This window comes from Rhododendron vialii, chromosome 11a (genome assembly GCF_030253575.1).
Source record: "Rhododendron vialii isolate Sample 1 chromosome 11a, ASM3025357v1".
Lineage (NCBI taxonomy): Eukaryota > Viridiplantae > Streptophyta > Magnoliopsida > Ericales > Ericaceae > Rhododendron > Rhododendron vialii.
Genome location: NC_080567.1, coordinates 11,209,631 through 11,230,790, shown reverse-complemented (window position 1 = coordinate 11,230,790; position 21,160 = coordinate 11,209,631). Strand labels below are relative to the sequence as shown.

General features: G+C 43.8%; 1 protein-coding gene and 1 long non-coding RNA gene across 5 annotated transcripts; one reads left to right on the top strand and one right to left on the bottom strand.

Annotated features, from left to right (window-relative positions):
• The first annotated feature begins 228 nt into the window (after positions 1 to 228).
• On the top strand, positions 229 to 21,111 carry LOC131308511 (uncharacterized). 4 transcript variants are annotated; one of them, XR_009194454.1, is made up of 5 exons: positions 229 to 545; positions 662 to 839; positions 2,003 to 2,241; positions 5,495 to 5,716; positions 5,844 to 6,405. XR_009194454.1 is itself a non-coding variant. In XM_058335454.1 (4 exons), exons 1-4 carry the CDS (start codon positions 276 to 278, stop codon positions 20,694 to 20,696), a joined length of 702 nt encoding a protein of 233 aa, XP_058191437.1. In that variant the 5' UTR covers positions 229 to 275; the 3' UTR covers positions 20,697 to 21,111. The 4 variants fall into 4 exon arrangements, 2 of the variants coding, with proteins under 2 accessions (XP_058191437.1, XP_058191436.1); XR_009194455.1 differs by having other exon boundaries at positions 5,495 to 5,746; XM_058335454.1 differs by lacking the exons at positions 5,495 to 5,716; positions 5,844 to 6,405 and adding an exon at positions 20,682 to 21,111.
• Positions 3,009 to 4,380, bottom strand: LOC131308512 (uncharacterized). Its single transcript, XR_009194456.1, has 3 exons — positions 4,341 to 4,380; positions 3,432 to 3,507; positions 3,009 to 3,127 (listed from the first exon to the last, which is right to left on the bottom strand). It is a non-coding gene; the product is annotated as an uncharacterized LOC131308512 (long non-coding RNA).
• Positions 21,112 to 21,160: the final 49 nt, after the last annotated feature.

The window sequence follows — 21,160 nt, the reverse complement described above, 5'->3', positions numbered from 1 at the left end:
TGTAATATCCGATGCGGATATGGATCCTGATATGGATTATGACGCTTAGTTCTTTTTTTTGGGTAGATATATGTACTTCTAAGCATTGTATGTGGATCCTTATATGTATTTTACATGTGCTTAGTTTTTAAAGTTATGGGTTTTCATTAGATATTTTGTTTTACACTGCTCTTAATCTGCATTAATTTTAAACTGTGTTGTTTATTTATAGTTCATCTCACACAGAAATGTCTAGAGGAGAAAAAGTGCCTACCAAAAAAAAACAAGGAAAAGTAATGCTCCAACCTAATTTTCTAGCAACTCATTACAAAACACATTATGAGAGGATAAGAGATGAGAAAGTAAAGAGGAACAATGAGGTATTGGAATCTCTTGGGGTTATGAAAATTGCAACATCTATGATGGGATCGGCTTGGCACCAGTGTGCAAATGATAATAGGAAGCATGGTAGGGCTGATCAGGTGGATGACCCTGACTATATACTATCAAATGATGAGGATGGTCATGGCTATAACAGTGAGTCTGATGACTCTTTTGAGCAAGAGGTAATAATGTATCTTTTTTTTTAATCCTTTCTTCTCGTACTTTTTCTATTGCCTTCTCATATGAATGAACTGCAATATGTATTAATACTGGTGCATTTTGTATTCTATTATTATAGGACATAGAGATACCACCAGGTGGTCTACCAGCACAATCGCATACAGAGCCACAATGTGGTGCAACTCTGATCTCTGAGAGGGTCACCCGATCAACACCTCATCCCAACATGGAAAGCCAGGCCTCACTGCCTCCCATTGCTCAGCCACAAAATGAGGTGCTACCTGAGAACAATGACGGTGAGTAATGTAATATATGGTTTATTTTTACAATTACATTATCTTGTTTTATGTAGTCTAAGTAAAATTATGACTGGTGCGCTCTTTGTGGAAAAAAGAACAATTGACTGATAACCTTACGAAAAAGAAGAAGTAATGTGATAGCTTGCTATGTACCAAGGGTTTCATTCTTTGATTGTTTCTATGCATGGCTGTGATAGCTGTATCATACTTACCCTCGTATCACTTTATCATACCTGAGGGGTTTTTGGTTTTCATTGGTGGGCATTTGTCATGTGATGACCCCAAATGTTTGTGCTTAGGACACTTGTGCGCTTGCTATTACTTTAACTTCTTGTCAATTCCATTGTTAACATATATGTGCTTGTGTGCTATTGGAAAGTGATATTGAAAAGTGCATGTGCTTGTGTCCCAAGTATATGATACTTGAATGTGCTGGATTTTTCTGCTAATACTGTGTATATTAGCTGTTTTGGTAGCCCGTTATTGTAACTGGTCTCATTGAGAATATTTAGATCCGCTAGTCTTTGCTTGGTTGCTTTGAATGACTAGCTGTACATAGCTGTTTTCTTTTAGCTGCTTTGAATGAATCTTACTGCTGATGCTTACTGTTGTTTGTTGTTTGTTGTACATAGTTGTTTGCTTCTATATTCTGATGCTTACTACTTTTGATACTGTTGTTTGCTGCTCAAATAGCAATAGTTAGTTATCTGCTGCTACTGATGTTCCATCCATTTGCAAATGGACTGTTCAAACTGGTACCAGCTACCAGCTATCAATTACTACCATTTACTGCCATCTCTTTTGTAAATGCTTAAGAAGACTAGGATACAAATAGTGTCCTTTACTACCAGTTTGTCATAGTGAAGTCACTGAATTTTGGTTTCTGTTTTCTATTATGGCTGCTGTTTTTCAAGCCAGGGCAAAATACAGTTTCCTACAATTGCTGCTGCTCTATTGTGTGAAGCCTACTATTGCTTCTGTTCTTTCAGACCAGTAGCAGCGCTGCTGCTATTCTGTTATCCTATTTTGTTACTGTCACTATGGCATTGTTTTCCTTCCCTCTTTACTGGATGGATTGGAAACATCGCATATTATTTAGCCCATGTGGCCATTTGGTGTAAACAATTTTATTTACTTTTGTTTTGTTTTCTTTGTGACAGAAATCAATAGACCTACCTGTGGACCTACGCGAGGCATTCAAGCTCAGGGACTCATTGACAAACAAGGAAAGCTTCCAGTTCCCATTCCACAACTATTCCGTGCGTCGGTAGGAAAGCATGCTGCTCAATTGGCCTCAAGGATTGGTGTCGAGGTTCGCACACATGTGATAGACGTTGGCGTCCCTAAGTGGAAAGCAGTAGATGAGAGTGTTAAAGCACCTATACTTCAGCGCATAATGGTAAACTCTGAGTATTTCCAATAGTTAATCTTTCATTTGCAGCTGCTCTCTTTCATTTGTAGCACACGTAAACGGAAGGTTGGAGTGATGAAAAGTGAGCACCTTTGTCTGAGTCCTCTTGTTTTGAAACCAAAACTTGATCTGCTTAGGCTCAAGCCCCAGATCCCTATTCAGTTGACGCCGCTGGTTATCATTTGGATGTGGGCAGTCCTTGAAGAACCTTAAATTCACGTCATTCGAAAATCCCATTATTACAGACGCATAAAGCTTTAGGAACGATCAGATCAATATCCAACGCAACCAAATAAGCTAAAAACTACAAAATACGAAAGCTATGGTGAAACAGCATTGCCCAAACAAATTTCAAGAAATCCAAGGCAAAGAATGTATCAGTATCATCAAAGCTCCATTGACAATTGTTTATAGATAAAGTAAATGAAAAGCAATTAGAGGAAAAAATATACACTACTTGGCCTTAAGTTACCGATAGAGATCGTTAACCAAGCAGGCTCTCTCTCTCTCTCTAAGATACCTCCCATGACACGCCCCATTTCGGAATAGCACCTCATCGGCCTATCCCGATACGACAGGCGACAATAGCCCAACAACAACCAGCTACTAGCAATTCCAAGAATAACTAAATATTGAAGTTCAACAGCCACATTTTTATTTACATCTCAAAATATTTGTCATTTACAAACTACAGCAGAAGTCTGTCAAGAAATAAACTTTACATAGCCAACTATTATCCAAAACTAAACTAAGAAAAAAAATCATCTACGGGCCAGGAGACAAAGACTCCCACAGGCCTCAACCACGCACTTCTTGAGCGAGTCACAAAATGCAAAACGAGACCCGTAGTGGACACCGACCTATACCTGCAAAACTGGAACCCCAAGCGAGTTCCAGGAGTGTAAATGAGACATGGATGTTGTTCAATATAGATAATAAATCCAAGTTCATCATTAATTAAGCATTAAGCAAATAATCGACACAAAGTCTTTAATCCGACACAAAGTCACTAGCTTGACACAAAGTCATAATTTTGGCATAAAGCCATTGAATCGACACGAAGTCAGTGACACGACACAAAGTCCAGCCGTTGGCCGTTGTTGCCCATCGACACGAAGTCACAGTCCAATATCACAAATTCAATCCAATCGAAGAACATCTATGAATCGAACACTCACCTCGGTCTCCAACAAAAAGAAAACCAACACAGTCACTCCCTACATGGAGCTGCGGTGCCTGTTGTCGCCTCCGAACCTAACAAATATTCCGCATCAATTCCAAAAGCAAAGAAGTAAATAATCGTACCAAATACTACTACAAGCTTCAACACCCCTTTTCAACTAACTCTCAATAGTTCCAGCAAGTGTTTCAACACTTTAGATCACATTACTAGCGAGTATGATCAGTTTAAATCATCTATTCACTAAGTTGTAGCACGTACAGTCAACTTTTAGCATGCTCTACTCATATTTTTGCACTTACACATACATTTTCAGCATTCTAAAACCATTTATTGCATCTAAACAGCAGATTCAGCACCCAACACTCATTTACAGCATTTGTAAAGGTAGTTTCAGCATCTAACACACTATTCCTGCACCCTAATCTACCAGTTACTGCATTTATACACAGTTTCAGCAATTCTCTACCCAGTTTTCAGCGATCAATTCACAGATGCAGCATCTAAAGTTCATATTTCCTGCACCTAGTTTCAGTTTCAGCACCTATAATCCAATTTCAGCATTTTAAAATCAGTTTTCTGCCTAATTCCTGCATTTGGCGATGATTTTCAGCAACTATAGAGGCAATTCCAGCAAATAAAGAATACATTTTCCAGTGTCAAATACAAATTTCAGCATTCAAGAACACAGGTTCGACATTTTTGGCAACCTAGTTACCAAAATCAACTCTTAGCACTGAATTCTCTTGGTTTCCATCACAAATCTCAGTTCCAAAAGAAGAAGATAAAGTATAGCTCTATTTACGATACTTAAACCCTATTAATTCTCAAAACCCCAAAGCCCAAAACAAGAACATAAAGGATTATTGAATCAATACTCATGAATATATAAGTAAGAGTTGCTTACCAAGTTAGGATTTTCAATTTTCCCAGCCTTCTCTCTCCCCCTTGCTGACTCTCTCTCCCGTTAGCTCTCTCTCTCTCTTTCTCTCTCTCTCTCTCTCTCTCTCTTCTCTAATGTAGAACAAGAGTTCTCTTGATTTGGGTTTCTTTCTTCTTCTTTTTTTAACTTCTATAGATATGTATAACATATACACACATGCACTTCAGGTGAAGCCCACGTGCACACACAACACATCTTTTTCTTTTTCTTTTTTCTTTTTACAACTAAGACCCTATAGTTCTAAGACATCACATTTAAGGTCCACATAAAAAATAAAACTCACTTTCCGTTCTTTTTTTCTTACTTGTTGTTTTTAAAGTGTTATAAGGATAACTGACTCGCACACATGCAATTAAAATATTTGTGCAGCCCATAAGTTATAAAATGAACTCTTAAGCACCTTAAGATAATAGGATGTTACATCCCATGGCTTCTGTAGTTCTATGACCTATATCTGAATCTCTCCTCCAAATACATATATAAGAACGAATACATACATATAGAAGAAGAACAAGAACAAGAACAAGAACAAGAAGAACAAGAACAAGAAAGAAGGACTAATCCATACCCATGGGGGTAAAAGTTGGCAAGACTCAAGAGCCATGGCTATAGCATTACACAAAACAAAACTGCAACCAGGAAATAATGTCTTACCCCTCAAGCTGTTATATCTGATAGGTAGTGTGGCGGTGATAGTGCTTCCCTTTCCGACTATTCGAGGCCTTTTGTTCATCACCTGAGCCACTACTGTTACCTCCATAACTAAAGTCCATTACTTTTATTCACCTGGAGAAGAAGGGTTGTTTCTCCCTTCTATAGACACTCAAGTATCACACAACACATGAAACAAAAATGTATTTAACCTGGATTAGGATTTGATTCCCCTACTTCTTTCTCATATTTTGTTTTATTTTTGTTGCATTTGGTTCACATTTCACACTATCAGAAGTAAGAACCTAAAGAAACTTGCCGCTGTACAAATGAAGTCTTGTACACACGATTTTTTTACAATAGCACAAACTTGCCGCTGTTAACCTAGAGCAGTTCTTAGTTTACAAATAAAGTATTAATTCTATAACTTAGGATCAAGTCATTACTAAAATTGTCAAATATTGTAGGATAAGTTTGACTTGCAAGGAGATCCAATCGATGTTGAAAAGGCAGTGGCAACACAATGTGGATAGAGGTTGAGCAATCACAACTTCGTTTTGCACAAAAAGTACAAGAAACTTAAAGAAACGAAGGGGGAAGAGTATGCCAGAAACAACCCACCAGCTGGTGTCAATCCCGAGCAGTGGACGAGCTTAGTCACTAAGAAGTGGACTGTTCCAAAATGGCTGGTAATCTCGTTCACCAGAGAAATAGTCATGGTTCTTGTTACAGCATCCTAATCTTGGATTTTATTGAAAAACCACATCCTAAACTTGAAACCCTTATAGTTTTCTCTGGTGGTTTGTGGTCTTGTAGGAGCGATCAGAAAAAAACACCTCAAACAGGTTTGATTTTCTTCCCTTTTCTAATGCTGCTTTTCCTACTGCCTTTTTGCCTTCATTTCTGCCCTTGTGCCCATGGCATTTACCAAGTAACATCACCAACAACATTATGGCTGTTTATGGATTACAACTGTAGGATTAGGCCTTCATCATGGCTTTCATCCATGTATGCTCACAACTATAGGATTATCAGCTTTTTGGTCTCTAATATTGACTGCCAAGCTATTATATTGTGAACTGTTGCTGCTTCTTTTGAAGAAAAACCTGCCATTTGGTCTCATGGACTGTTATTGCTGTCAAATTCGTAGATTAATCAGTCTTTAGACATTCAATATGGCTTTGCTACTCTGCTGATCTACTTGGGGGAATTTCAGTCATGTTTCCTCTCTAATTCAACTCCAAACTGAGGATAGGTTTATTGATTCAAGTCCAAACAAAGTACTTATAAAAAAAACATAATGCTAGGGATTTGAATTGCATTCATAATGCTAGGAAACACTTCAGTCATTCATATAGAACAACATTACAGATGGCTACAAGGCATTTGGACTAGATGTGCCATTTTCAGAACATAGGTGCTTCTCATGGCAATAATAGGAATTGCCATTTCGAACCACATTACAATACTTATAAAACATGGGTATAGAAATGACAAGCAAAGACAATACAATTAGCTATTGGTGCCATTCTTTTCGATAAGATAATGTTGAGAGATTCACCAACTCCTCACTTCTCTTGATTGCTTCTTGGTTCTGTGTGGGCAATTGTTACATCTCGCCACTTAGCTTTTGTACAAGGTTCATCAATGAGTCAATTTTCTCCTCATTTTCTACTATATACCTCTTCAATTCTGCATTTTACTCTTCAAATTTTTGCATTTTTTCCTTCAATTCTGCAATGCTACTGCTGTTCCTGTATTGCTGTTTGCTGGCTTCTATTTAGTACTTAGAAGTCTACTATTGCTGTTTGTTGGCTGCTATGTAACCCTCAGGAGTAATCAATATGTTGCTATTCAAGAAATGGGGTTCAGCTTCTGAGAGGATTAGACATGTTGCTATTCTAGATTCTTCATCATCATAGCTAGCTCCATTAGAACTCATGCAATCTTCATATACTTGGCTTTTAATTGTTTTCCTGATTATACTTGGGTTCAATTCCACTGCTAGTTCAATACCTACCAACTGACAATTAAGTCTGAAATTTGCTTTGGGTTCAATCACAACTGGGCTATTTTATATTTTATCGATATCTTCTGGGCATTTATATTTTATATTCCGATAACAACTGGGCTAGTTTAATAGCTTCTTCTCTTCGTAACTCCTTTTCTATTTTATCGATATGTTTCTTTTGATAATATAAAAACTAAAAAAATAGGTCTTGGTCTAAGACAAAACATAGATATGGATCAAAGTCACTCTCAGTCAGGGTTGCCACTGCGGTGAGTTTTCCATTACATTGGCCTTCACTTTTTTTACAATATGAACATGCTTTATTAACTCATTTGATGAGATCATAATATATCAAATGCACGATAATGGAGGTGTTGTGCCCACGGTAACAGAGATGTACAAGGATACCCACTTCAATAAGGACACGCAAAAATGGATCTCTTCAGAATCCGAAGTTCTCTATGTACGTGTATCAAGTACTTTTGTGGTGTACTATTGTCTTCTAAATTATTAGAACTTGTCTCTACTAAATTGTCAGAACTTAAATTTGGCATTTACTATAAAATGACAGGATAAGATGATACAAATGGAGATTAACATAATGTGCAGGAAGGTGCAATCCCGATTACGCAAGAGGAGCTCTCCGTTAAAGGATTCAAGGCAAAGTCAGGCTATGTGAAGGGACTTGGCATTAGGCCTTCCTCCTCTATTAGGACTGTGAACAGGGAGTATGTAACACACCTCGAGGGAAAGGTGCAAGAGCAAGCTGAAAAAATTCAGGAGCAAGCGGAAGGAATTGAAGCAGCAAACAATAAGATAGAGGAACAGGGGAAGAATTTGGCTAGTGTTATGGCGTTTCTTAAACAACAAGGATTCATCGGTTAACAACTTGTTGGTTAGTACATCATGCTTTCCCTATTTATATATATATATATATATATATATATATATATATATTTATTTTTATTTTTTTTTGGGTAAGATAAGTTTTATAGCCAAAACCACTTACAAAGGCACAGGGGCACTACATATTTGTGAGACACCATGACAATCCCCCATTTATGAAGCCTATCTAGAGTGGATAACCTGCCTAAACCACTTACAAAGGCACAGGGGCACTACATATTTGTGAGACTCCATGACAATCCCCCATTTATGAAGCCTATCTAGAGTGGATAACCTGCCTAATACAACCAACCATTGAATGATAGACCATTTAGGCACTGCATATTTGAACCATTCCCCTCGCATTCAAGTTGAACTTCGAAGTTACGAATAACGAAGCTGAGTACGAAGCGTGTATTAATGGAAGCCGCGTTGGAGATTGGTGTCAAGGTGCTAGAAGTCGTCGGAGATTCCAACCTAGTTGTATCGCAAGCAAATGGAGAATGGAAGGTCAGAGACGAGAAAATAAAGCCATATCATCAGCAGCTCGATGAACTTCTCCCGAATTTTCAAAAGGTAACCTTCACGCTTGTACCGAGGATGAAGAACCGCTTCACAGATGCCCTGGCCACTTTGGCATCCATGCTGGAACTTCCAATTGGGGTGAAGCTGAGGCCTGTCATGATTGAGCAGAGGGGAAAACATATGTACGACTACGTCATGAACATCGACGAATCGGACGATGGACTCCCTTAGTTCTACGATATTCGGAATTTCGTCGAAAAGGGGGAGTTCCTTGTGGATTCAACTAAGAAAGATCAGATCGCACTGCAACGACTCGCATCTCAATACATCATCTGTGGAGGACAATTGTACCGGCGATCTCCTTACGGAGTTCACAAGTTGTGTGTTCACGGTGACGACATGAAAGCAGTAATGGAAGAAGTTCACGAAGGAGTTTGTGGACCTCATATGAATGGGATGATGCTGGCTAAGAAGGTGTTAAGGCTAGGCTACTATTGGTCTACCATGGAGACAGATTGCATCGAGTATGTACGCCGGTGCTACAAATGCCAGACACATGGCAACCTTATCCATGTCCCACCTTCGGAGTTACACTCGATGGCAACGCCATGGCCATTCTCTGCCTGGGGCATTGACGTCATTGGAAAGATCACGCCTGCAACTTCTAACGGTCACAGGTTCATCTTGGTGGCAGTCGATTACTTCACTAAATGGGTCGAAGCAGCTTTGTACAAAACTTTGACGACGGTTCAAATGGCTCACTTCATCAGGCAAAACATCGTTTATCGGTGTGGGGTCCCTCAAGCATTCGTATCTGATAACGGTGTTCATTTCAAGGGAAAAGTTCTGGAACTCTTTGAGGAATTCAAGATCCAAGTACATCATTCAACCACTTATCGGCCACAAACGAATGGGGCAGTCGAAGCAGCAAACAAGACTATTAAGACGATTCTGGAAAGGACTACTCAGTCAGCAAGAAATTGGCACGAACAGCTACCACTAGCTTTGTGGGGATACCGGACGTCTATCCGTACACCGACAGGGGCCACACCCTACTCTTTGGTGTACGGTATGGAAGTCGTTCTCCCTATCGAGCTAGAAGTGCCATCTTTGAGGGTCATGGCGGAATGCGGAGTGGACGAAGCTGAATGGATCAGCTGAAGGTTCGAGGAACTCATGCTGTTTGATGAAAGAAGGCTGCGCGCGCTATACCACATTCAGGGCTATCAGCGAAGAATCGCCCGGCCATTCAACAAAAAGGTGAAGTCAAGGGACCTACAAGAAGGAGACATGGTAGTCAAGGAAATTCGTGCGCCAATTTTCGACTTACGAGGGAAGTTCCGACCTAAATGTGCAGGGCCCTACATCATCAAGACCATCCTCTCTGGAGGAACAGCTTCAATCGTCGACCTCGATGGCAACGAATTTGCGAATCTTGTCAATTTGGATCAACTCAAACGTTATTATCCCTGAGAGAGCTCGCTGGGCCGAAAACCGCAAGGGCGGGCGGCTCCAGGCAAAAGTTAGAGCAAGCCTGCTAGGTTGAAAACCCGAGAGAGCGACCTAGGCAAAAGTTAAGACAAATAATCAAAGAAAAGCTCGCTAGACCGAAAACCCGGAAGGGCGGTACTAGGCAAAATCTAGAGCGCAAAAGGAGAGTGTCAATACCCGAGTGAACCCGTAGCCTGAACTACGTGCGGGCCTGATTCTCTTTTATGAGGGATACGTAGGCAATCTCATCCCGAGATTCGGTCCTAATTTCTAAATATCAAAATCCGATCCCAAATCAAGTCCAAACTGACAAATTTAGAACGTTTTTCAGAACCGCAAGTGATCAAATGAGCCAAAACGGGGAAACCCTCAATCGGTCTATTTTATTTAGGTTACTTCTTTATTACAAGCTGAGCATGAAAATAAAAAAAACACAAAATCAAAGCACACTTTTTATTTCAAAGTCTGGCAAAGTAAGCAGTCAACCCATCCTTGCTTTCACATCCCTCCTTAGCCATTTGCGGTACCTTCCGGTCGAAGCAATAGAAAACAGTGGGTCACTTAGCTCGGTCCTACGAGTCCCCCACGACCGAGTGTAACTTCGAAGGCCCGGATTGTTGAAGGGAGGGAGACGAAGCATTTCAGAACCCGGCTGCGGCACCTCCTGGCTAAGTCCAAGCTGACGGAGAACACGGAAGGGGGAGTAGAAGGAGAAGCCTGTCAAGCCAGCCACAAACACATGCGTCGAGCCCATGTTGCCAACGGTCATAGCAGGAAGCCTCAGCCAATGGCACCGCCAAGCAATGTCATCTTCCTCCGCAGAAGCAAGGAAATCAGCCCAATCATCTTCACTCCCATACATCACTTGAAAGGGACGGTTCCATCCACTTGCACGATACCACCAATCATTGGCTGGGGGTGTCAACAGACTTAATTTGTCGCAAAGCCACATCTGTCAAAAAGAGAGAAAACAAGTAAGGAGCCAGATAAAGCCTGAACCGAGTGTCGAGGTAAAATGAATGAGAGAAATAGAAAAAGGAGAGCTGAGTGAGGTCCCTAACCTGCAGCAACAGCGGACTACCACCAAAAACCCTTGTGCGACCAGCATGAACAGCATCTAACCCCATCAAGGTTTCAGCAAGAACCAATGGCGCAACATCCTTGTGAGCCTCAATCTGACCAGCAACCCCCACCAGTGAGGAATTGGGCTGACCAACGGATGGAACCAACAAGAAGGCCGCCAGGAGGCAAATGCAACAAGCCATCATCCTACGACCTTGGTGCTCGAAATCCGTCAAGTCTCCAGGTGGGCTGAACCTCTCGTGCAACTGCATGATGTTAATGGCATTACCCCGAGTGAGAAACTCAGCGACGTTACCACTAACACCCAGCTTTGCCTTCAGAATATTCTTCATGCTCTCCCTGATCATAGGAACAACCGGCTCAGCAGAGTCATGGCTTCCGAGATAAGCATGAAACTCCTTGACGGTGGGGCACAGTTCTTGAGAACCAAAGCGAAAGACGTGCACCTCTGGATCCCAGAAGCACGCCGCCGCATGCAGCAAGACGGGACGAATTGCAACCTCTCGGAGATGTCTTAGGGCGTAAAGCCGATGCCCTCGGAAGTTCAACCAGTCGATGCTTTCAAGAATGTCCAACCAAGGGCGAAGTAGGGCTTGGTTTAGCATGGTGATGGAAAGAATGGATTTTTGAAGGGAAATGATGAAATGAAGTGTGAATGGCTTACCAAAGGAGAGCCTGGTATTTATAGAAACTTAAAGTGGGCAACACCACTTCCCCACCAGCCTTGAAACTCATCAAGATTATCATTTTCAAAATTCAAACTTTGGAAACTTGGAAAATATTGGAAGAACCACAAGTCAAGCTTTGGGAAGCCATTCTGTTCTGGGGAAGCAGCTAATACGAAACCATTCAGGTACATTGAAAATGTGCGAGCAGAAGAAAACAACAAAGGACAGCCAACAAGTGGCATTGGAAAACAGCAAGGGGCAGTCCATGACAGAAGTCCAGAGCGCTCGGGAGTAAAGTCCCAAGCGCTCAAGACCACTCTAGAGCGCTCGAGAGTACTGCTGTTTTGCAGCAGATTCTAGTTTCCCCATTTTGGCTTCCATGCAACATTGAAACCCTGTATCATCAAGTTTAACAGTTCCCAGCAGTTGTCCAAGGGGTACAGCAGTTCTGTCCATATGTTTTGTCGAGTATTCAAGTGTGTTACGTGAAAAATCATAAGTTTTCCAAAGTTTTCACTCTTTGAGCATATCGAAATCCTTGTCAAGGGCATTTGGTCTAATCGAGCAACACGCTCGAGCCATGACGAGTCTCGATGACTGTTTGACGCACTCCAAAAACGTGTCAGCACTCTTAATTCAAGCTTTCATCATTCAATCGTACCAAAATCGTCATTTTAAATGCAAGTGTCGATTGTCAAAAACATTTTAGTAATTCTCCCGGCCCCCTCGAGGCACATCACTCATTGTCAACCGCGCAGCGCACTCGATTACGATCGAAAGCCCTTAAATCTAAATTTCATGGTCGATCGCTCGAAAGTTTGTTGTTTGGTGTCGATGTCGAGTTTTATTCCTCACTTTAAGAGTATCGATTGAAATTCGCGTACTCTTTACGTTCTTTCAAAGCTAGACGAACGTATTCCATAAAATACAATTCTGTAACCGCAGTGCGAACGAATGAAAGAATAAAGTGCGAATTCTCATAAATGAACACGGTATTTACAATGAGCAGAGAAAGAAGTACAAAAACTGGGGCAAGCACGCGCCCAAATCCTAACTACCGGGGCACGCAGGCCCGAACAAAGCTGAGGCACGCAGGCCCAAAATCAACAACTACGCTGGCATGAAGGCCTATGTACAAAGTAAAGCAAGCAAAGCAAAACGCGAGGCTCAGACCCGTCGGATTCTCTTCTGCTGTGGTCCTGCGGACTCAGAACTCTCGGGCTCGTCATCACCGTCGTCGTCAGGAGAACCAAAAGCAGTACTCGAGTCCGACGTCCCCAGGACACGTGACTCGGAGGACTCCTCTGTCCCCTCCTCTGACTCCTCCGGCTCCGCACGAGCTGGTCTCCGATGAAGCGCCTCCCGAGGCAAAACCTCGAACCGTCCCGCGCCCACAGCAGGCCGCGGCGCATGTCCTGCACCCCGACCTCGTGTACTGGCAGGAACAGGAGGGCTCGTGGCACCCTGCGGGTGCATCTTAGCTGATCGTCGTGGCGGCACCTGCATATCACAAACATTTTCTCATTCTGTGCATATTCGAATGTAACTTTGCTCAAATCAAAATATAGAATATATGTGCATGTTATACCTGAGTGGCAGTGGGAAAAGCAGTCACAAAGGCAGGTCTCGTCTGAAGGACTCTCCCCTTAGCGCAGTCCTTCAAGAGGTGGCGCATCCCCACCATCAGCATCACGGCCTGCTCGGCCCACTCTCGCGGCACCTGCAAAATGATCCAAGATTCAGAATATGCAAACAGGGAGCAGTCAATATGCAAAGCAAACGGAAATATTGTTTATACCTGAGCAGGAAACCGCATCGGCGGCTATGGGAGACGTGGCACGTCGATCACCTCCCGTGCGCCCGACGAACTCGTCACGCCTATAGTCCACTTCAGCGTCGACAACCCCGGTGGTGCTAAAGTATCTGTGGTCTCTGGGACCCTCGTGCTCCCCTCTCCCCTACCTCCAGTGCCGGCACCTCGCCCACTAGCAGGGGTTCTAGCACCTCGTCCTCGACCCCGTGCAGAATGACCACCGCGGCTCCGCGCTCCGCTCTCGTCCCTCCAAGCTCCCACTCCGGCTACCCGTCTCTCGAACTCCTCCTCCACCCCCAGGCTCATCGCCAAGTACTGATCTGCATAAGCTGCGTAGTCCAAAGAGTGTCGAAGGTGCCTCTCCAGATCCGTGTCCGGCACGGTGAACAGCTCAAGCTCAGCGCGAGTGTAGGACTCACTCCTCTGCACGCGTGGGGGAAGCAGCCCAGGAACCACGAACGCTGGAAGACCAAGTGACTGTCGAGTCACTCGATCCCCCAGGTACCACTGCCAGCCCAGAGGGCACTCCAGCAGGACCCTGCTCCGTGTCACCTCCCGACTCCTCGGAAGGAAGTCAGCCTCCATCCCTGCCCACCTGTCCCAGCGAACCTGCAATTCAAATTTTGGATTCGTTCATAAGTCTACTCGCCGAAAAAATTTAATAAAAGAAAAGCAAGAGATGTCGATCGTACCACAACCCCTGTCAGGTTATCCAGCCAGCGCCGGAAAGTCATCACCTCTCCTCGTCGCTCCTTTGCTCTCCGGTACGCCTTACCCCAGGCTAAGCCGCGTGGGAGTAAGTTCGAATCCGTACAAGTATTCTCGGGTGGGAACATCCAGAGAACCTCGTAAGCCCAAAGCTGCAAGTTTCATAATTTAAGTCGAATCAATCTCAAATGCATAATTCAAGTCGAAAAGCAGTCGAAAGCAATTCGAAAGCAATAATTCAAGGTTATACCTCAAACACCCACCAGTATCCTCCAACTGTCTCTCCAACCCCGCGAGAAGCAGCTCCAAGAAGACACTAGAGCATGCACAGAGCAGCACCTCCCCAGTCGAAGCGCCCCTCCTGTCCCAAGTCAACCAAGCCCGCTAGATAGCACAGGTGCACCCGGCTACACCTGTTCGGGAACAGAGAAGCCCCAAACAAGTATAGCAGGTATGCCCGGGCCATCTGGGTCGCCTCCTCGTCGGTCGCAGGCTCATGGTCCCAGTACTCCACGAACTGCCCGTAGGCCGCCATCCCCCCGCTGTGGCGTGGCACTCGCCCGAGGAACCACCTCAGAGCCGCGTCGTCCAGCACAAGACTCGAGTCGTAAGGAATCGGGTCTCCTCCAACCCGGAGCCCTGTGATCGCCGCGAAGTCGAGTGGCGTCACCGTCATCTCCCCGAACCGGAAGTGGAAGGTATTGGTGGTGTCCCACCACCTCTCCGCCAGCGCTATAAGTACAGCACAGTCCACCCTCACCACTGTCAACAGCTGCACGAAGGGTCCGAACCCTGCTGCTTCCACCAGTGCTCGCACCCTCTCAGGCAAGGCCCTGAAATGCGCCAGTGAGCTGGCTAAGCCCCCGTGGCTGTACACGTCCGTCGTGCGCTATTTCAACAAAGCAAGAAATAGCATTAGATCTCAAGCAAGAAATAAAATTTGAAGTAAATTACGGAGTTCAAGAAAAGATAGTGATCGAAAACTCACCGTAGTCCACCCAGAGGAGATGTGTGAAGCTCGGTCCTGGAGAAGCATCTCCTCAGGGTAGTCAGCGTGGCCGGGGATGTAAGCCATCATCCCCACAGGCTCAAAGAAGTGTAGTCGAGGAGCATACGTAGCCAGAGTGAACTCGGGCCGCTCCCTCGCCAGGTAAGCTCGCCGCTCCTCCAAGTAGGCTTTCGCCTCGTCTATCGCGGTAACCCGTACCTCGGCATTCGCCCTATCCCCTCCCAACTCCGCCGCCTCCGGTACAACCACCTCCTGGGCACCCGAGCCCGCTCCGCTCAGCAAAGCCCCTAAAAGCGACGCCGAAGCCCGGTCCTCAGGCGTACTAGCGTCCCTCAGCACCGCTGCAACCACAGAGTCGAGACCAAACGTGTTCGAGACACCTCAAGGCTCCACGCCCTCTAGGAAGTCCCCGACCACGAAGGGAACAGGGCGTGAGGACCCGATCCCGCTATCCCCATTCCTCGGCTCCAACACCGTCGTCGTCCTCAGCACCGGCGTCTCGCTGAACTGTCCGACGACTACTTCCTCACCACCGAGGTCGGCCATCCCCCCGTCGCTCGCCCGCTCGGCAGCCGCGAACAACTCCTCCACTGTAGGGGTAAGAGGCCTGCCCGAACTCCCAACTCCACTGCCCGAATCTCCGTCCCCACTGCCGGAGCCCTCTACTGCTGCTACCTCTGCACCCTCACCGGCAGCGACCGCCACTGAGCTCCCTCCGGCGACCCCCTGGTCACCAACAGCCGCCACCACCGTGGCACAGGTCGTGGCGTCCCCGCCGCTGGGCTCCGCCCCTGTGCCACCTCCTTCCCCCCCAGCTGTCACCACTGTGGCACCAATCGTGACCTCCTGACCGACCGGCTCCGCCCCTTTGCCGCCGCCGACCACCCCGTCTTCGTTCCCCCTCGCCATACCAAGATCGAGAGAGAGGGTGGATCGTGAGTGAGAGAGAGAGCGGATCGTGAGAGGATCGAGAATGAGAGAGGATTGAGAGAGTTGAGAAAGGATTGAGGGAGTCGAGAAAGTAGAGCAGTCGTCGGTTTGGTTCTCGAGCGCTCGAGAACCAGGGTTTTAACCCCCAAATCAAAAAAAGGAAAACGAAGGGACGGTGGACCCCAGCGGAGGTCCTGAGCGCTCGACACCACTCCCAAGAGCTCGGGAGTGGGTCCCCAGTGCTTGACTCTTTTCGTCGCTTCTCGTAAGCTCATGCATTTCACCTTGATTAAAGATTATAGTCTATCGAGAATTTTTACAAAATCAATCTCAGTTTTGTTCAAGTCCGAGTCGAGACAAAGCGATCGACGGTGGATTTTGTTTCGTGGTCTATTCTGGATCACTTTCATTCTCCCAAAAAAAAAAAGTTTTGCTTAGGAGTCGATAAAAGTTTCCTAAATTCTACAATCGTCGATGTATTCGCAAGAAGTTTTACCCAACGCGTAATACTTCTTTCATCATTTTGTCCACCAGACAGAGTAACGGATGGGCCCCATTTCCTGTTTCTATCACTATCAAAGCATTTGTCAATCTCTTTCCAATGCATGCATCGCACGTGTTTGCATTTGCCCCAAAGAACTACGCTGGTTTGATCCCTACAAACGGGGTACGTAGGCAGTCTGAAAAGACACGACCCTGTGCATTGAGTGCTTGTATGCTTTTTATTTGCATTTGATTTGTAAATTGAGGATTCGATTTGGCTTGAATTGGGTTGTCTCAATCTTTGGGCGACACTCGCACCCAAACATGATGCCGAGCGCCGTCCAAAGAGGGGCAACTATAGACACCCCAATTTGGACTTGTCAAATTTCCTTAATTTGTGGCCCTGAGGCTCCCTGATGATGAATATGGATCAGAACAAGCCATGTACCAAGTGAGACGTTGCTCCTTAAAGGAAATGACCAAAATCATTCCCAAGTGCTTTGAAGCAGTCCCAAGCGCTCCAAACTGTTTTCCAAAAACCACTGGCCTGACTAACTCTCAAGCGCTCGAGAGTGAAGTCCCAAGCGCTCGAGACCACTCCAAAGCGCTCGAGACCTCTCCCAGTGCCCAATGGGTGAAGAAGATTCCCACTATCCATGCAAGCCATCATTGCATTCCCCTTGAACCGGCTGAGGTGAGTCAACACTCAACCTCAGTCAGAAAGGAGATCAGCTGAAGATTTCTTTCTTTAAAAAAAGGATTTTATTTCAAAAAATCACTTGATTTTCAAAACTATGGGTTATATCCCCTATATATACACCTTGTCCTTCAGCTGAATAGAGGGGGAACGAAAATCCTCTCTCTCTAAAAACTCCTCTTCTTCTCTCTCTTTCTTGTTCAAGGAAAAAAAGTCTCAAAAACCAAAAAAACTCCCTTCCCAACTTCAAAGGTCTTTTTCAAAAGCATCAAAGAAAAAGGAAAGATATCCAGAGTACCCTTAGTTTCTGATCTCCACATTCATCTTTCACAACCATCTAAGGAGCAAAGTGTCGAGCAAAGGTAGAAACACTTCCATCCTTGGTTCAAATCAAAAGGCTGTTCTCCCTTCTGAGGGGGGTCTCTCAGCATGTCCCAGTCCTTAATACTGGTGCATGGTTGGGAGACCTTAGTGAAAAAGCAAGAGCAAAGAGTCCACGAATGATGTTTTCTCAAAACCCCAACTAGAAACGCTCCTAAGCGCTCCAGAGTGCTCCAGAGCGCTCGGGACTGTTTCCAGTCCTATGCATGGCATTTTGTTAATCAGTAGGCTGGGACGAGATGCACTTTTAAACAAAATGGTTTTACTCTGCCATGCAGACACAGAAGATCCTTTTTCCCAAAACAGAAATGTTTCTTACGAATTTCAAGTGAGAATAAAGTTTTCCTAAATTAAAAATAAGATCTTCTCTCGTTAAAAACTTAGATAAGGGTGTTAGCATGATGAAGCAGTGCCTTTTTTTTTCCGTTTGAGAGTAAACTGGCATGCAGCTCACTCCCAAGCGCTTGAATCCATTCCCAAGTGCTGAGGAGTGCATGCATGCCATTGCATTTCACTTTCCCAGTCTTCTGTGTTTTTTGAGCTTCTGCGTGTATAGATGTGTACATTTGTTCTTTTAAAATTGTAGATCCGTTCGTGTAATGGCAAAGATACATGACTTGAAAACTTGAGGTCCCATCTCAGTTTTTCAAGTCCTCTGCTGAGCCAGTGGTCTGTGTAACAGTATTTCATTTTTTGCAGTCTTTACATTGTGTTATGTCAGTGCTAACAGAAAGTGCAGGTGGGGGTTCGGACACTCCCAAGCGCTCGAGAGTGAAGCCAGTGAGGAGTGTTTCATTCCCTGTTATCTTGCTGTCTTTCATCACATAATCACCCTCCCATACACGTGCACCAGTATACACCGTTATTTGGCATCCTATTTGTGACTAACGAACTCTGCAGGATTTGGTCAGTAACACTCCCAAGAGCTCGAGAGTACTCTCAAGCACTCGAGAGTTGATCCAGTAGCAATTTATACTGCTTTGCCGTCATGCATGTGTCCATCATCATTTCATCGCTCCTTGTACACAAGCACCAGCATACACCTTCTATTTGCTATACCTGTGGATACTTGCTACATGCTTAATGAAACAAAATCCATTCGAAAAAATCCCATAAATGTTTAGTAGAGACCGACATCGCGTCGGGGCGAGGGGGGTGTCGTAAAACCCTTCCCCCCTCGTAACATGGCTTCCGAATCCTCGAATGATCTCTGGTTTTCAATTCAAATCAATCAATTTTCAAATCAAAATCGGTTTCTCGGGTGGCGAACCACAAATTCGGGTGGCGACTCTTCAAAATTTTTCAAATCGATCCGATGGAGCGGTATGTGTTTTTCGGGCCGCCCCGATCTCACCCGGGGCCGTGGTAGCCCACAAGGAGCCTGTCTCCTAATAGAAGACCAAGCAGATTTGATAGACAACTTCCCTGTAGTAGTCAGGTTCCACCTTATGCAGTCCACCTTCATCATCTTCATCATCATAGAGTCAACACTTTGCACTTTGCTACTGTTTCCTAAGTCCATATTAGCATACCACCAAGTTAAAAATGGAATTTTATGAAACACAAGAGAAAGAGGATATATCTTCTTAACCAAGCACTTGTTACTGCTGAGGATATTGTTATTTATTTATTTATTTAAAGTTTTTGCTGTTCAGTAGTCTTCTATTCGAGGAAAACCAGTTTACGGTATTGTGCCGAGTAGTTTTTGCTTGTTATGAAGTTGCACAGTATGTAATTAGAACTCTTCTTATAGTTGGGTTTATGATTTCCCTCTTGTTCGCTGATCCTTTGTGATGTTTTGGCTCCACTAAATAAGAGTTTACAGACTTATCTGATCTCTTCCTTCTGAAGGAAAATGTTCGTCTTCTTTCATCCATTCTTCTTCTTTGATAGTTTCTTTGTACTTGCTTCCTAATGCAGTCTTTGTCTCTCTGAATGGGTTGTAAATTTTTTATTGTATTGGAAGATAATGGACCTTAATGAAGCAATTCTCACTTAATAGATATAAGACTAACCTTCAAATTTGGGGCATTTGCTGTCTATTTTGGTGGTATTTCAGACATAATACAGTCTAGATACATTGGAATTTTGGTGGTATTTCAAACATAAAGAAGTATAACGATAACAGAAGCTATGAACATGGAATTTGGTATTGTTTTTCTTTCTAATAGTGGCGGTAAAAAGTCAACACAAACACTTACCAAGCCATACTATCACTGCAGGAAAACTTGTTAAAGTCTAATTATGGGAGAGATTGACTATCACCATAGTGCATTCCAGGTAGGAAAAAGGTGAACATGAAACATGTGATAGTGATAACCACTACTCCGTACCAATGTAACTTGTTAGAATCCACCAATGCGAAATAGTGATAGTGAAGTAGGATTAATTATCTAAAAGGGATACCTAGGTTTTGATGATGCAGTAACAAGTGCTTGGTTAAGAAGATATATCCTCTTTGGTAGATAATGGAGCAGAAAACTATACAGTCATTTATTCAAGTGCACATTCCTACTTTGTGTGATGTTTGGTCTATGTTCCTTTATTTCTATTCCTAGTTTTATATTGTTGGGGGGTTGCTGCTCTGTTTGTTGTCTTTTGGCTGTTGTATCTAATGGTGTGATTGTGGTTTTTGGCTGCTCATGTTTGTTGTTGCTGCTCTTAATTTTCTGGATTGCTTGGCTGATCATTGCTAATGGTTTTTGGCTATTTTTTGCGTTCCAACTCACTTGGCACCCACACAACACACACCAGTAATAAAATCCACACCTTTAGAGGACACAACACACACACAATTCACACCAACACACACCTTTAGTGGATACAACACACCCAACACATAACCAAAATACTTTGTGTGTGCAAATTGAATACGCATAAGGTGTACTGTGCACATTGTTAAGTTTCCACAATGTTTTGTGTTCTATTAACATCATAACCAAAATACTTTATCCGACTTTTTATGGGCAGATTGAATACGCATAAGGTTGGTAGCGGGGAAGATGGTATATATACGCTTTTCTATGAAGACTTTTTGTTTGGACATATGAAGACTCCTTTTGGGGATGAAGGTCCGAGTCTTCTTTTTTGGATATATGCTTCTATGAAGACTCTTTTTGGGATGAAGGTCCGAGTCTTTCTTTTCTGGATATATGCGTCTATGAAGACTCCTTTTTTGGGATGAAGTTCCGAGTCTTCTTTTTTCATTTTAATGATGCTACCGAACTATGATGAACATATATGGTATGGTCTATCTTTCATGTTTTTGTCATGGGAATATTGATGCTTTAGATCCTATGGTTGAATGGACATTAATTTGGTGTAGAATACATAGTTCTTGTGGTTAATGGATGTATAGTTTGGCACATGATTATAATGGTTTATGAAGATGTATTGGCTATTATGGTGTAACTTATAGTTCATTTGTTTGGTTGAGTATTGAATTCCAA